This window comes from Polypterus senegalus, chromosome 3, assembly GCF_016835505.1.
Source record: "Polypterus senegalus isolate Bchr_013 chromosome 3, ASM1683550v1, whole genome shotgun sequence".
NCBI classification, from domain to species: Eukaryota; Metazoa; Chordata; class Cladistia; order Polypteriformes; family Polypteridae; genus Polypterus; species Polypterus senegalus.
Window position 1 is genome coordinate 297,825,511 of NC_053156.1, and position 16,441 is coordinate 297,841,951.

Consider the following 16,441-nt stretch of genomic DNA (forward strand, 5'->3'; position numbering starts at 1 on the left):
AGAGTGAAAGGCACCATACACCATACAATAGATAGATAGATAGATAGATAGATAGATAGATAGATAGATAGATAGATAGATAGATAGATAGATAAGAAAGGCACTATATAGCAGATAGATAGATAGATAGATAGATAGATAGATAGATAGATAGATCTGCTATATAGATAGATAGATAGATAGATCACTCTATCTATCTATCTATCTATCTATCTATCTGCTATAGAGTGTCCTTCTTTTCTATCTAATTCTCTATCTATCTGCTATATAGTGCCTTTCTTATCTATCTATCTGCTATATAATGCCTTTCTTATCTATCTATTTGTTATATAGTGCCATTCATATCTATACTGCATACTGTCTTGAATATCTATCAATACATCTATTATATAGTGCCTTTCATGTCTATCTATTATATGGTGTCTTTCATATATGTCTCTCTCTATATCTATGTCTATCTATCTGTCTTTGACTGTCTGTTATATAATAATCTTGTATCAGATTGTTTTATTCAGTGTCTTTCAAATCCATCTGTCTTCTTCACATCTATGACATTTCTATACTGAACATCCATAATCTTGAATAGCAAGCATGGCTAATGAAATGGCAGAATGGCCAGACATTTTAAAGATGACCTTATTCTGACTGCTGTAAAAGGTGAATTGAAGAAATCTTTCATTTTTTGTATTTAACTGCAGATTACACACTCACTGTGCCCCCCCCAAGGGTGACAAGGGCGTTCAGCGCTTTGCCGTCAGCTCCACTCTCTCTACTCGGCTAATTCCTTTTTTCTTCTCCTCATTTCATTTCCTAAAAGCATAGGGCAGGCCCTGAATAATTGGCACTGGCTTCGATTCTCTCCTGGGATTTGTGGAGATCTTGGCACATTTCTCCTTGCGCTTTCCTTATGTTAACTGACACCACAGCGAGAAGGCCGGCCAGCCTGCTGGAGGCCCCAGCGCTCCTTTATTATGAGAGGTGAAGCCGCAGTCGTGGGAGGACTGAGCCCCAATCGGGCCTCTGCTTTCATTCAGACCATGTCCACAATTCTGCAGACCTTTTCGCACTTCAGCAAGTGAAGGTTCTCTGCAATGATCAGTTTGCTTATATGAATTAATGGTGTGCAGAAGTGGACTGAGCCAATGTGACATTGCTGTCTTTTTTGTACTCCAAGTGGGCTTACCTCAACCTGTTTGTGCCCCAGCTGGCAGCACACTAGGACTCATTATCTTGTGTTGCTTTATATAGCACCTTACAACTGTGTTTAAAGTTTGACTCTCAATGAAATTGCAGCTCATTTATAACAAAAGGACAGATGGTAAGACAAACATTGCCACTCACCTGCAGTCAGGTGCTGGGCACCATCGCGTATCTGGATCTGATGCCAGAAACCTCCGCAGCTGGTACTCCTCGTACCGCTCCAGCAGGGTTTCATCCTCCAGAATGGTCTGGACGTCCAGCGGGGCCAGAATTTCCGGGCACTGAGGACAAGCGATGCACACTCGGCTTTCGGTGATCTCAATTCGCAGGTACTGGCGCAGGCAGTCTGAGCAGGAACGGTGAGGGCAAGAAGAGAGCTCAGGAAAGTGGCACCGAGGTTGGCAAAGAAGGCACAATGGGCACTCCAGTTGGTCCAAGAGCTGCTCATGACTGGAGGAGGCAGAAGAAAGCCCCGTCCTCCTAGCATCCACTTGCCCGAGATCGCTGACGTCATGTTCACTGGGCGTAAGGGTGAGACTGATCTCATCCCGAACTTTGTTGGGCCCTCGCTCTTCTGGGGCCAGCGATCTTTCCAGCTTGGGGGTGGATTTGGACTTCCTGCTGAAGAAGCTCAGGAAACTGAGATGGGGGTGCTGCTTGGGCCTCTTCATCATAGGGCAGAATTTCAAGGGGCAGATTTGGCATCAGCACACCGGTGGCAGCAGCGGCAAAGCTGGACAGATTGATGTGTCGACGCTGTTGGGCCAACTATGCGACATCAGAGGTGTTAGGACCACAGCCTCGGAAATGAGGCATCCTAGATGGGGCTAACACAGCAGAGGGAGAAGCTCGAGGAAAGAGGTGACCCAAACACATGGTAAATGAGTGGCGGCCACATTCATCTCTCTCCGCGGAGAACCCCTGAAAGAAAAAACAGAAATGGTAAAGAAACACAGCAGTGGGTTCAACAAATGGAAGAGGACAGAACAAAAAACCCAAAATCTGCTAAACTGAGTTTCACAAGGAAGGCACGTCAAACCAATCTGATGCTTGGACACACAGGGGCCTCGAGGGAGTATTCAGTCCTGCTGTAGTTCATTTTTCCCTCATCGAACAGCACTCCATACCCCAGAATGACAAAGTGAAGACAGGATTTTAGGAATTGTTGTAAATTTCTAAGAATAAAAACAGAATTAGCACCTTGACCCCCAATGTTCAGACCCTTTATGGTGACACTAGAACATTGGCTCAGGTGCATCCCATTCTACTGGACATCATTTGCATTGTTTGGAGCTCACCTGTGGTCAATTCAATTGATTGGAGCCGATTAGGAAAGGCAACACCTGTACACAGACGGTCTACAGTTGAGAAAAAACCAAGCCATGTGCTTTGAGGAACTGCCTGCAGAGCTTAAGAGACAGACCTGTGGAAGGCTACAAAAACATTTCTACAGCAGTGTAGACTCCTAAGAGTACAGTGACCTTCACGAGAAGTTTGGAGCATAGTTCTTAAAGCTAGCTGCTTGGCCAAACTGAGCAATCATGAGAGGAGGACCTTGGTAAGAGAGGTGATGAAGAACCCAGTGGTCACTCTGATGAGCTCTAAAGAACCTGTGTTGAGATGGGAGAAACTTCCAGAAAGACGAGCATCACTTTGACGTTCTGCTAATCTGGGAATAAGGCAATGTTGCCTGTAGTATTGTGGTATTTCCCTCTACTTACCTTTTACCTAGGGGTCAGTGTACTCATCAGGTTCTTTATTAGGTTGGTCTACTGTCGTACCTTAAGATTAACACACACTACATAGATATACACATTCACACAGGACCTCAACAACACCCTATGAATGACACACACAGCTGGTTAACCTCTAGCACTTTAAACCACACAAATGCCTTAGGATTAACACAGCCTGTCACTCTCTCAGCACTTCAAGAGACTCGCTTATTATCAGCACAAACAACATAAGATGTTTTAATGATATCTCAGACCTAAATATTACTTTTGGTCTGCAAGAATACATTTAAACATACAAAAGCTCAGCACTCTTGACTATAGGCCATTTATCAGCCAAGAATGCCTTACTTTACATACTGTTACCTATTATTGGGTGGAACTCACACCCTCAGCCTTAATAAACCTTGCAGCATGGAGCGTTTGGCAAACCTCCAGCTACACCAGGTGTTCAAAGAAATCTAACTTATTACTTCAATCACTCTAGACATTAAGACAAAGCAAAGAAAGTTAATAGCAGCATGGTATTTATTACAAGAATAATAATAATACCACTGGAACAAAGAATAATCGAAAAAAGGACTGATAGTAAAGTCTGAATACATATAGTCTTTAGAAAAAGCTTACAAAAAAGTAAAGATGACAAGGATGAATGTCACAGGGTGGCTTGTGATCTAGCACTCGCAGTTGTTCATGAGATGCTTTGCTGATGATCAGATGGAAACAGTCACACATTGACGTCCCTCGGTTCTCTTCTGATGTCTTTGTCTCTTCTTCAGAAAAGGCATATCTCTCTATTATAAAAGAAGATCTTCAGACGAGACAAGACTATTGCCAAGAGATTTTTTCAAGTCCCGCCCTCCTCTCAACCATTTCCGGTTAACGGCCCACGCCCATGATCCTCTCACCTCTCATTTGTGTAAATGCTTTTGTCAGACTCAGTTCCTGCGCTCTCAGCTCTTACAAATGTTTACGTTTTCCTCACATTAAGTTCCCAATAAAATAAGATTTATTATGTCCAAAACTTCTTGAAGAATTTCAGCCCAAAGGGTTATCAACAGAAGGAATGAGTACACGGGCAATTCTAGCACCAAAAAACAAAGTCAAACAAATGAACACAAAAATTGTTGATCGATTACATGGCAAATTGTTTAAGTGTGCATCAATAGACTACAGTGAAACAGTTGGTGGTGATGGTGCAGAAGATGAAAACATTAACTTATAATATCCCATTGAATATCTACGTCGTTAACACTATCTGGTCTTCCACCGGCCAAATTACTGTTGAAAGAAGGATGTATCGTAATGTTATTGTGTAATTTATGTCTGAGTGATGGGCTATGCAATAGGACAAGATTAGTTTTATTCAAAATTGGTTCAACAATTCTGACAATTTTAACAGGCAACAAGAAAGGTAATGTAGTACATCTTCCGTGGATAACATTAGACACCAAAGGTGATCTTGATATGCCATTCGTATCAAAATGTTTACAGTTTCCTGTTAGAATAGCTTTTGCTATGACAATTAACAAATCACAGGGCCAAACATTCGAAAAAGTCGGTTTATTTATTAGAGAGAAAGAAACGATATTCACTCACGGGCAGTTATGCGTTTGCGTTGTCACGATCTAAGTCCAAACACGGAATCAAAATTCAATGCGATATTGACAAAAAGTTAACTCTAAATATTGTTTTTACTGAAGTTTAACAGTAAAAGTGTAGGTCTAAAAATAATTTGCATGTTAATTTGAAAGCCAAACAAAACAAAATCGTATAACGCAACAAATACCTCTAACGCAACATGAAACATAATTTTCTTTGAATTATTACATTTTACTACTTTTTACTATGGTTAATTGCTCGCTGTAATGTAAAATAGTTAGCTCTATTATGCATATGAAAATAACAATCTCTTTAAATTGTACATCCGCTTCCCCATAAGTGAGCAGCAGATCAGTAAAGTGGCTAGCACTTAGTGTTCACTAGGGGGTTGGCGAGCGCACAGAGCCCCCTAGTCTAAAAATAAAAACTGAAATAGCACCTTGACCCCAATGTTCAGGCCCTTTATGGTGGCAGTTGAACGTTGGCTCAGATGCGTCTCATTTATTGGTCATCATTGAGATGTTTCTACGCCTTGTTTGGAGCCCACCTGCGGTCAACTCAATTTATTGGAAAAGGCAACACCTGTACATAGAAGGTCTACAGCTGAGCAAAAACCAAGCCATGTGCTCCAAGGAACTGCCTGCAGAGCTTAAGAGAAAGACCTGTGAAACATTACAAGAACATTTCTGCAGCACTGAAGACTCCCAAGAGCATAGTGACCGCCAAGAGAAGTTTGGAACAACCGTGATATAGTTCTTAAAGCTGGCTGCCTGGCCAAACTGAGCAATCATGGAAAGAGAACCTTGATAAGAGAGGTGATGAAGAACCCAGTTGTCACTCTGGCTAAGCTCTAGAGAACACATGTGGAGGTGGGAGAAACTTCCAGAATGATGAGCATCACTTGGACGCTCTGCTAATCTGGGCATTCTGGCAATGTGGCCAGATGACACTTGGACTTTTATACTCTCAGACAAACAAGATTCTCTGCTCTGATGAAACCAAGACTGAATTGTTTGGTCCTCAAGTCTAAGGAGTCACATATGGAGGAAAACAGGTACCACTCAGCACCCACGCAATACCATTCCATGAGTGAAGCGTAGTGGTGGTGGCAAGCAGCAGAGACTGGGAGACGAGACAAGGGAAAGTAAACGGAGCAAAAGTTCAGAGATAACCTTCATGAAAACCTGGTTCAACAAAGCAAAGCCAGCACAGAAATAGCTTAGGGACAACGTTGGGAATGTCCTTGAGTGGCCCAGTCAGAGCCTGGACTTGTACTCTGGAGAGACCTGAAAACCACGGTCCATCCAACCCAACAGAACTTGAGAGGATCTGCAGAGAACAATGGCAGAAAATCTGTATAACTAGTCTATAAGTAAAACTGTTACCTGCTGATCTCTTATATATATTTCTCTTCTGGTTCATCCTGCTTCTACTTCAAAACCGGTCCTGCTCACACGCAGCCAACACGGCATTTCTCGATTCCTATTCGTCCTCTTCCAAACCCTTCCCCACGCTGGCATACACCTTGCTATTTTCGTTATACTGCAACGGTTGTTTCCTAAGCCTTTGTTATAAAATGAATGACAGTATCTTCTCTGTCGACGGGTTTTTGTACAACGTCATCTCTATTCTGGGATCCGGCAACTGCCTGTTCCTATCAGTGGGTTATTTCTTGACACAAACGGTTCACTAAGGCAATGCACCGTTTTCTGTTCCTATTCTTACACCACCGTATGCTACGGCAGGCGTCGGCTATCTAGTATATATTTATTTATTGTGACAGGCAGCGGCCACGGCCATCACCCAGCCAGGACACCAGTTGGATGGAAGGCCCGGGGAGAGGGCATCTGCAAGGCACTACCTCTCCCGGGACAGAGAGGGTAGCCTTCCTGGGCGACTGTGGCAGGGCACGCCGGGAGAAGGAGTTTGGCACAGCTCTGTTGGGTTCTGTGGGGGCCACAAGGGGGAGCTGCAGAGCCCTACTTTTTGGGCTTTCACCACACCTGGGAGGGATTCTATGTCTGATTAATGAGTCACACCTGGAACAATCCCAGGACCAACTGAAAAGGAGTCGCCTCACTCCATTTAGAGAGCAAGAGTCGGGAGGAAGAAGGACGAAGCTTGTGAGGGAGGAGTGGAGGCGGAACGACTATCAAGTGGAAGGGAAGAAAGGATGGTGAATTGTGCTGAGGTGCTGTATGTATTGTGCTGTACTTCGGGGAGCAAGGAAGTAGTGGCTGCAGGCTCCTTTTATAGCCCTCCTGGAAGTGCTCCAGGTGGTAATTGGCCTAGCTGCATTCCAGGCCACACGGGCTCGTTAAGCCATGCAGCTCCTCCGGGTGGTTGCCACAGAGCCCAAAAGGTCTGAGCCCTGAAGTACCATGCCTGTGGCCCCGATGTAACCCAGGAGGGCTGCCACCATGTGTTCCAGGGGATGTAGTGTGCATCCCATGGCTGCTGCCCCTGCCCCAGTGTCAGGTCCCAGCCGTCCACCACTATATATATATATATATATATATATATATATATATATATATATATATATACAGGTAAAGTTTGGACACACCTCCTCATTCAATGTGTTTTCTTTATTTTCATGACCATTTACATTGGTAGATTCTCACTGAAAGCATCAAAACTATGAATGAACACATGTTTTATATTCTAGTTTCTTCAAAACAGCTACCCTTTGCTCTGATTACTGCTTTGCACACTCTTGGCATTCTCTCGATGAGCTTCAACAGGTAGTCACCTGAAATAAAACCATTCATAGTTTTGATGCCTTCAGTGAGAATCTACCAATGTAGATGGTCATGAAAATAAAGAGAACACAATGAATTAGGAGGTGTGTCCAAAATTTTGGCCTGTACTGTATATATACTAGCAAAATACCCACACTTCACAGCGGAGAAGTAGTGTGTTAAAGAAATAATGAAAAAGAAAAGGAAACATTTTAATAATAACGTAACATGATTGACAATGTAATTGTTTTGTTGTCATGAGTGTTGCTAGCATATATATATATATATTTACATACATACATATCTACATATATACACACACATATATATATATATATATATCTATAAATCTATCTATCTATAGCTCTATATATCTATATCTATATATCTATCTATCTATATATGTATATCTATATCTATATATACTGTATATACTCATCAAAAAAAGAAACGTCCTCTGACTTTCAACTGTTTTTACTTTCAGTAAACTTAATGTGTAAATATTTATATGAACACTAAAAGAGTCAACACCATAAGACATAAACTAAAAATGTTTCACAATGTGTCCCTGAATGAAGGGAGGCTCAAAATCAAAAGTACCAGTCAGTATCTGGTGTGGCCACCAGCTGCTTGAAGTACTCCAGTGCATCTCGTCCTCATGGACTGGACCAGATTTGTCAGTTCTTGCTGTGAGATGTTACCCCACTCTTCCACCAAGGCACCTGCAAGTTTCTGGACATTTCTGGGGGGAATGGCCCTAGCCCTCACCCTGCGATCCAACAGGTCCCAGACGTGCTCAATTCCTTCGACGATAAACACGAATCCGTCCATCACCCCTGGTGAGACAAAACCGTGACTCATCAGTGAAGAGCACTTTTTGCCACTCCTGTCTGGTCCAGCGAAGGTGGGTTTGTGCCCATAGGCGGCGTTGTTGCTGGTGATGTCTGGTAAGGACCTGCCTTACAACAGGCCTACAAGCCCTCAGTCCAGCCTTTCTCAGCCTATTGCGGACAGTCTGAGCACTGATGGAGGGATTGTGTGTTCCTGGTGTGACTCGGGCAGTTGTTGTGGCCATCCTGTACCTGTCACGCAGGTGTGATGTTCGGATGTACCGATCCTGTGCAGGTGTTGTTACACGTGGTCTTCCACTGCGAGGATGATCAGCTGTCCTTCCTGTCTCCCTGTAGCGCTGTCTTAGGCGTCTCACAGTGCGGACATGGCAATTTATTCAGCAGTCCTCATGCCTCCCTGCAGCAGGCCTAATGCACGTTCACGCAGATGAGCAGGGACCCTGGGCATCTTTCACAGTCGGTAGACAAGTCCTGCGTTTTTAGAACTGTGACCTTAAATGCCTACTTTCTGTCAGCTGTTAAGGTCTTAACGACCATTCCACAGGTGCATGTTAATTAATTGATTATGGTTAATTGAACATGCATGGAAAACATTGTTTAAACCCTTTACAATGAAGATCTGTAAAGTTATTTGGATTTCTAAAACATTATTGTTGAAATACACAGTCCTGAAAAAGGGACGTTTCTTTTTTTGCTGAATTTTATATATATCTCCTTTGGGGTGCGAGCAGCTGTTGCTGGGGGTGCCAGAATCCATTGAGGAAGAATTATTTGTACAAAATCTTAATTTATCTATCCATTCCTAAATATTAAATGGGCAGGCTATTTCGTGTCAGTGCAATACGCTGCTTGTTAAAACAGATGACTTCAGCTCTTATGTGCTCTTAGTGCTGCGTGGGTATTATGAACTATCGTATCTGTTCAAGTTCTATTTAAATTTTAAATATAAGTAATTTTTATTTAGCCGACAGAAATATGTTTAATAGGAATGTCAGTTAAATTTAGTCATCATTGCATAAATTTTTCTTCACCATAGATATTTAAAGACTAAATTCAACTTCCATTCCTACCCAAAGATATTTCTGGCGACTAAATAGAACCTACTTATATCCAAATTCGAGCTATTGAGCTGTCGCCTGCCTGCCTGAATAAGTCACCCTCGCTTCGCTTTTATATTTTTACCGTTCATTTAATCATGGCTAGTCGCGGAAAAATTATAACATGGAAGGAAGAATACACTGAGTATGGCTTTACCAAAACAATTATTGATGGTAAATAAAGTATCCATTATTCATAAAGCTTCAACTGGTGATCTGTTTTTCTGCGTTAACCTCATATTTTTTCATACTTCTTCTGAAACCAAGGGGGTGCGAGGGTAAAATGAATCAGGAAGCGCTGATATATATATATATTTAATATATTGAAATAGTTTTACTGTCAAATAATGCAAACAGTACGCGGCACGTGTTTCACCCTAATTCTGGGCTCATCAGGCAGTACACACTCACTGCACCCCCTCTCGGGAATCGAACCTCTGACGTCAGCACTAAAGGCGAAGCCTCTCATGTTGCGCTAGGGCGTGTGGTTCGTTTATTTGACAGTATGTAGATTGGGGTGTGTGTGTATATATATATATATATATATTACTTTTGAGAATGCAACGTATAGTTGTGTCCAGGAGGAAAGCAATGTTGCCTCAAATCAATGGCAACCTTTTGTAGGGTCTGTCCCTGAGACTTATTAATTGTCATCGTGAAGCAGAGCCTTACTGGAACTTTGAGGCATTTCAATTCAAATGGGAGATCAGAGGGTATAACGGTGATGCCAGGAATACATTCAGTGTGTGTCACTCTGTTGTTTTTTTGTGTAGCCGCCTTCACACAGCTTCTCCGCTGCTTTATAAACAAACCCATATAAGGACGTCGTTTCTCCTTGCTTCGTGGTTCTGTACTGTTTTATTGTTCATTTATTACAATTCTTATAGTTATTATGTAGCTATTCGAGACTTACTTTACTGTTCAGGTACCCATTTCCTTTATTTAATCCAGCGGCTTGTAATGCTATTTTTGCTCGTTTATTACGATTATATAGATATTTATTGATTCCCTTCTTTAGCTGACTGCCTGCTCATATAAGGCGCTCCGCTGGTTTTTTGTGAAACAGCCTTCACACAGCTTCTCCGCTCTTTTATAAACGAACGACATATAAAGCCATCACCTTGTCAATTGTGTAATGCGTTTTTTGAACAGGTTGGATGCATGGAAGTGATCACTCGTACTGCGTTCAGTAAGTTTACGTGAGCTGCTCTCTTGTGTGATGTTGCAATGTCCACGGCTTAATTTAATGTTAGCTAAGACCCGGCACTTAAAAGTTTCTGGCTGCACTCTGGTTGTAATATGACGAAGCTGCGCGAGCTCACTCTTGAGAATGCAACGTATAGTTGTCCAGGAGAAAAGCAATCTTGCCTGAAATCAATGGCATCGTTTTGTAGGGTCTGTCCCTGAGACTTATTACTTGTCATCGCGCAGCAGAGCCTTACTGGAAATTGGAGGCATCTGAATTGAAATGGGAGATCAGAGGGTATAACGGGGATGCGAGGAATACATTCAGAGTGTGGAGAAACTCTAGAGACAGCGTGTGTATTAACTTGTGGATTTTTCTGTGAGTATTTGGTGGCAGCGTGACGAAGTTGCTTCCGCAAGACCACGTTAGCTGTAGAGCTCAGCTCAGAGCGAAATGAGGTGAATGGGAGGGGAGATGATGACGTGACTCCCCCACCCGCCTTAACTGTCAATCCCCCCACAAACACAGTCTCTCGGAATTTGCATAAGCACAGCCCTTCACCAGCAATTTTAACTTAGTTACAAAGTGATCAAAACTCTCGTTTATACCCTGTGTCATCTTATTAAACTTGTATCCCGCATTAGCCGTGGGCATGACAAACGCCAGCGGCAGCCTGTCTATGAACTTAATTTAAACTTTAGGTTTACATTGTGCTTTGTTTCCGAAGTAGCTGCACTCATGAATATGGTAGTATGTGTCAGTCGCTCGCTTCTTATTGTTTCGCTGCCTTCTCAATTGTATAATGCATGTTTTCTTCAGCGCTTTTTGGAGCTCTTCCTGGTTTTCTACGTACTGCGTTGACAGTCAGTTCACGTGATTACGTGGGAGGTGTGATGATGTCACACGAAACTCCGCCCCCCCACGGCCATTGAGCTCAACTCCATTACAGTATAAGGAGAAAAATAGATTCCAGTTATGACCATTACATGTAGAATTTCGAAATGAAACCTGCCCAACTTTTGTAAGTAAGCTGTAAGGAATGAGCCTGCCAAATATCAGTCTTCTACCTACACGGGAAGGTGGAGAATTAGTGATGAGTGAGTGAGTGAGTGAGTGAGGGCTTTGCCTTTTATTAGTATAGATATATATTTATTTATATATATATATATATATATATATATATATATATATATATATATATATATATATATATATATATATATATATATATATATATATGTATATATTGTCACGCATGCGCGATTAGGAGACCGTGGACGGACCTTAAACCACTTTGAAAGACGTTCGCCGGCAGGGAGTGGCGGGTACTAACCGTTCTCCTTGATTTCTTCCAGGAAAAAAGTCGCTCCGCCATCATAAGCCTTCCCGCAGTACGATTACTTCCGCCCTTCCTCCACCATCTTTCCTGACGTCATCAGTCCCATCTTCCCTCACGGTTCCTTCCCAGCATTCCTCCACTTCCGGCTCCTCCCTTATAAAATGGCCACCGACGCCTCTAATGGTGTCGCGCATATGAACTGTTTTGTTTATATCTTTTGACCTGATTTGCAGTGTGGATTTTTCTGCAATATACGGGGCCGGAAACCCCAAACCTTTATGTTGTCTCTTGTTGAGTCTTTTACAATATATATACTAGGAAAATACCTGCGCTTCGCAGTGGCGAAGTACTGCCTTAAAATTATTATTAAGAAGAAAATTAAACCTTTTTAAACTGAGGGAAAATATGTCAATAATTATTTAAGGATCTCTTTGTATAACACATTGTGAGTTCGGCCCTCCGGTTGTAATATGACCAAGCTGTGCGCTGAGCTTACTCTTGAGCATGCAACGTACAGTTGACCATATGAACAGTAATCTTGTTTGAAATCTCACAGCTTGGATTGCTGCTGTCATAATCGGTTTGAGTTTTATGGTTTGTTTCAATTACGTTAGTATTTGCAGGACTTGTGTTCAAGTGACATTCGGCATCTGTCAAGCGTTGTAAGTATACAACCGGTTTCATCGATAACTTCACATCCAGATTTTGAGAGTTTAAACATTCATAAACATCAAGTGTCCACTACTGAAATCGTCACCTGTCAATCTAAGATGTTTAAGAGGCATTGGCGGTTGTCGAAAGGTGTAAAATATTTGGCCATTTCGGTGCACTTGAAAGCAACAACCGAACAATTCACCGGCAGCCATCAACTCACATGCAGAACCATAGGTGAAGGGCTTAAGCATTTCACTCTTCTAGTGCTCCTGTGTAGTATAATTGTCTCCTGTACCGTCATCAGTCCACACCTTGAACCTGTCCCAGTCATTCAATACATAAGACACAATGTTCCTCCAGATATCAAAAGTGAGCCTGATATGGCCGTGCAATATGTAACAAAGAGAATGGAAAAGGCAGGTGTCATCTCTGGGCATGGAAACCACTCAGCAAGTGACAGTTCTTTGATCGATGGTGATCACCTCGATAGACAAGTTAAAGGGGGTACGGTTGGAATGATAAAGGAAATGGGTACCTGAACAATGTAAAGTAAGTTTAAAATACCTACACAATAACTATAATCCTCATAAATGAACAATAAAACAGCGGAGAAGCCATGGATTAAATAAAAAGGCTGTAGTTATCAGCAGGGAGACGTGAATCCCGTGGCGAAGCAAGGAAGGGAATGTAGAGACTGGAGCGACGGATTGCCTTACTGTATATAGGCAGGCAGCCAACAACGTGGGAGGCGTTGGGATGGGGGACCCAACGCCGCCTCACACGGTGACCGAGCTGCAGGCTATGGACGTATATATGTACGTTAGTAGGATTCAGTTAGCGTTGGGAACCCGCGTACCAAATTTCTTGAAGATGGGCCCATAAGTAACAAAGACCGTTGAAAAGTTTAATATGGCGGCCGACAGTGGCATCATACCACCAAAATAAGTACATACATTGGTTTCGGTTAGCGCAGGGAAGCCACCTACCAAATTTCATGAAGATGGGGCCATAGATAAAAAAGTTCAACGTGGTGGACGTTGTCGACTGTTATGACCGTTACGCATAGAATTTCAAAATAAAACCTGCTTAACTTTTGTAAGTAAGCTATAAGGAATGAGCCTGCCAAATTTCAGCCTTCTACCTACATGGGAAGTTGGAGAATTAGTGACGTTGGAAAGTTCAATATGGCGGGCGACAGTGGCGTCATACCATCTAAATAAGTATGTACTTTGGTTTCGGTTAGTGCAGGGAAGCCGCCTACCAAATTTCGTGAAGATGGGGCCATAAATAAGAAAGTTCAACATGGTGGACGTTGTCGACCGTTATGACCATTACGTGTAGAATTTCGAAATGAAACCTGCTTAACTTTTTGAATTTCAGCCCTCTACCTACACGGGAAGTTGCAGAATCATGAGTGATGAGTGAGTGAGTGAGTGAGTGAGTGAGTCAGTCAGTCAGTCAGTCAGGGCTTTGCCTTTTATTAGTATATATATATATATATATATATATATATATATATATATATATATATATATATATATATATATATATATATATATATATATATACACACATATAGTTACACACATGCACATGGGAGGCAACTAAAGGGCCTGAATGAGAGTAGTTCCACGCCAGACCAGGGGGTGGCAGAACACACTGACTCTTTATCTCAGTTCTCTGCAGACCAGTTACGGGAAATTCCGCCTGACCCCAATAATGTCACTTCCAGCCCTGACCCCATTGGCGACGTCAAATTCCTCTGCTTGCCTTTAAAACCTCCATCTTGATCATCTCAAATCAGTTCAGTTGTGGACTACAATCTGCACACTTTCAATTTTGTAGCCAGGAAATAATATACGGGTGGCTGCCCCAAACCTTTTTGTGGCTTCTGTCGAGTGTCCCAACCCAACTCAATAGACTCAACACCTGTGGAGAGACCTGAAGATGGCTGTGCGCCGATGCTTCCCATCCAACCTAACGATGCTTGAAAGGATCTGCCAGGAAGAATGGGAGTAACAGCCCAAATCCAGATGTGCAACGCTTGTAGGGACATACTTAAGAAGACTCAGAGCTGGAATGGCTGCCAAAGGGACTGAATTAAGGGTCTGGATATGTTTTGAATGAGAGATTTCACTTTTTAAATTTTTTACATACATTTGCAAACCTTTCTGCACACAAGTTGTCACTTTCTCATTCTGGGTTACTGAGTGTCAATTGGTGGCCAATAATGACAAATGTATCCATTTAACACAATAAAGTGTGCAGAAAGTGAAAGGGCTCTACAAACATCTGAATCCACTATAAGATGGAAGCGCCCACACGGAGCATCAGCTGAAAAGACCGGTAGTCATTTTTACAGACACTCATTGGCAAATAGCCTGCCTTTGCTCATGTGCCCTTGTAAAGTGATGACATCACTCAACTCCATTATCGTGAAGTTGTGGTCACCACCCAACATCTAATAGACCACCAGCCATGACATCATTTAACTTTAATGGATATGATTCCACCCTCGTAGTCTAACGCGCCTCCAGACGCAGACTTGACCTTCCAATTCAGGCCTGTAAAGCCTTCTCCCCCTCGTCTTTCAATTTGCTTGATGAAATCATATTAAACTTCACAGAAATCGTGAAAACCACACGGCCCATGCTGGCGGGCAGCCCTTGGAGAGCACAATTATCACATTAGATGTGGAGGCTGAGCACAGCTTTTCATTTCTGGACAGGATTTGTTTCTGTTCCTATTGTGGTAGAAAACACAGATTTGGTTTGTTAAGTAAGCAAGTCAAGCAGATCGGGCTAAACAGTCCAAGGTCTGAGTCACAAGATAAGAGGATTTAAGCCCCAGTATTAGATAAGACTCCACAAACTGCTTGTCTAACAATACCCTAATTATGTCCTCACTATGTTCTTTATGATTACGTCAACCACACATTTAGTCTCTCCAGAAACTGACCTCACTCTTTATTTACAGTCAGTAAGGGCCAGCAGGCCACCCTGACATCCATGGGCACCAGTCAGCCGTCAGTAACCTAATGATCTACAGATATTTGGTCACTCGGGGGGCTACAATGGCTCAACAATGGGGTGTTTTTGCAATTTAGTCCATTGACACATAAACTGATGGACCACAACATGCTGAGCACTGCAGTATGAAACGAATGATGTCAACCACCATGTAAGAACAGCACATGTTGAGGTCATATACAAGACATTAAGATGACATGAGTTACTCGTAGTCAAAGTGTTAGGTGCACAAGATAGGGACAGGTGACTTCGACATGGGCCAAATTGTTACAGCCAGATGACTGGGTCAAAGCATTTCCTAAATGGCAAGGCTTGTGGGGTGCTCATGGTCAGCCATGGTGGGTACCTATCGACAAGTGGGAAGAAAAAAAAACAGAAACTGTGACAGGGTGCTGGGCGGCCAAGATTCATCAATGTGAGAGGTCAACGCACAGTGGTAACGAAGAGAAGGGCTACTATGGCACTGTAATGTGATGGATTTGTAGCCAAACAGGGATGGAGGGTGGGATCCTTGACTGGCTGGGTAGCCATAACAGAAGGATAACATGGAAGGAGGCACAACCCAGCTGGGATGAGACCTACACAGGGTGAAGGATTAATGGAGGGACCAGAGAAGGTTGTTTGTCAAAACAGTACAGTGGATGACAGTGCCCCTTTGATGTGGACCCAGTGTGGACACCCACAGGGACCCATGGGAATCAGAGTTCTGGAAGACAGCCCTGTCGGGGGTCCTTGGGTGCTGCAGAGCGAGGTACCACCTGCTTCGTAGGGCCTCCGCATGAACCATTCAGTACTATGGCACCAGATGTACTCCCTGGTCCAGCAAAAAAGAAAGCCAACCAGCCACTTCCTGGAGGTGGAAGGAAGAAGAAATGTTCTAGCTTTGGAGTGTTTTTGCTGATGTGTTGGTAAAAAATTTAAAGTACATATATTTTATTTGAACCCGACATTGGGGTGGGTAGCATTGTGTTTGAGGTTTGGGGCTCAGTGGAGGACTAACTGCAAAAAA

The 16,441-nt window shown here is 42.7% G+C and overlaps 1 protein-coding gene across 2 annotated transcripts in view; it reads right to left on the minus strand.

Moving 5' to 3' along the window:
• The window catches only part of si:ch211-278j3.3 (E3 ubiquitin-protein ligase RNF19A), a 139,481-nt gene that overhangs the window by 64,156 nt on the left and 58,884 nt on the right, over window positions 1-16,441 (minus strand). For both annotated transcript variants that reach the window (XM_039749483.1, XM_039749482.1), the window contains exon 2: window positions 1,342-2,121. In XM_039749483.1, coding sequence (XP_039605417.1) covers window positions 1,342-1,874 — 533 coding nt within the window. In that variant the 5' untranslated portion in view covers window positions 1,875-2,121. The remainder of the gene's footprint in view (window positions 1-1,341; window positions 2,122-16,441) is intronic.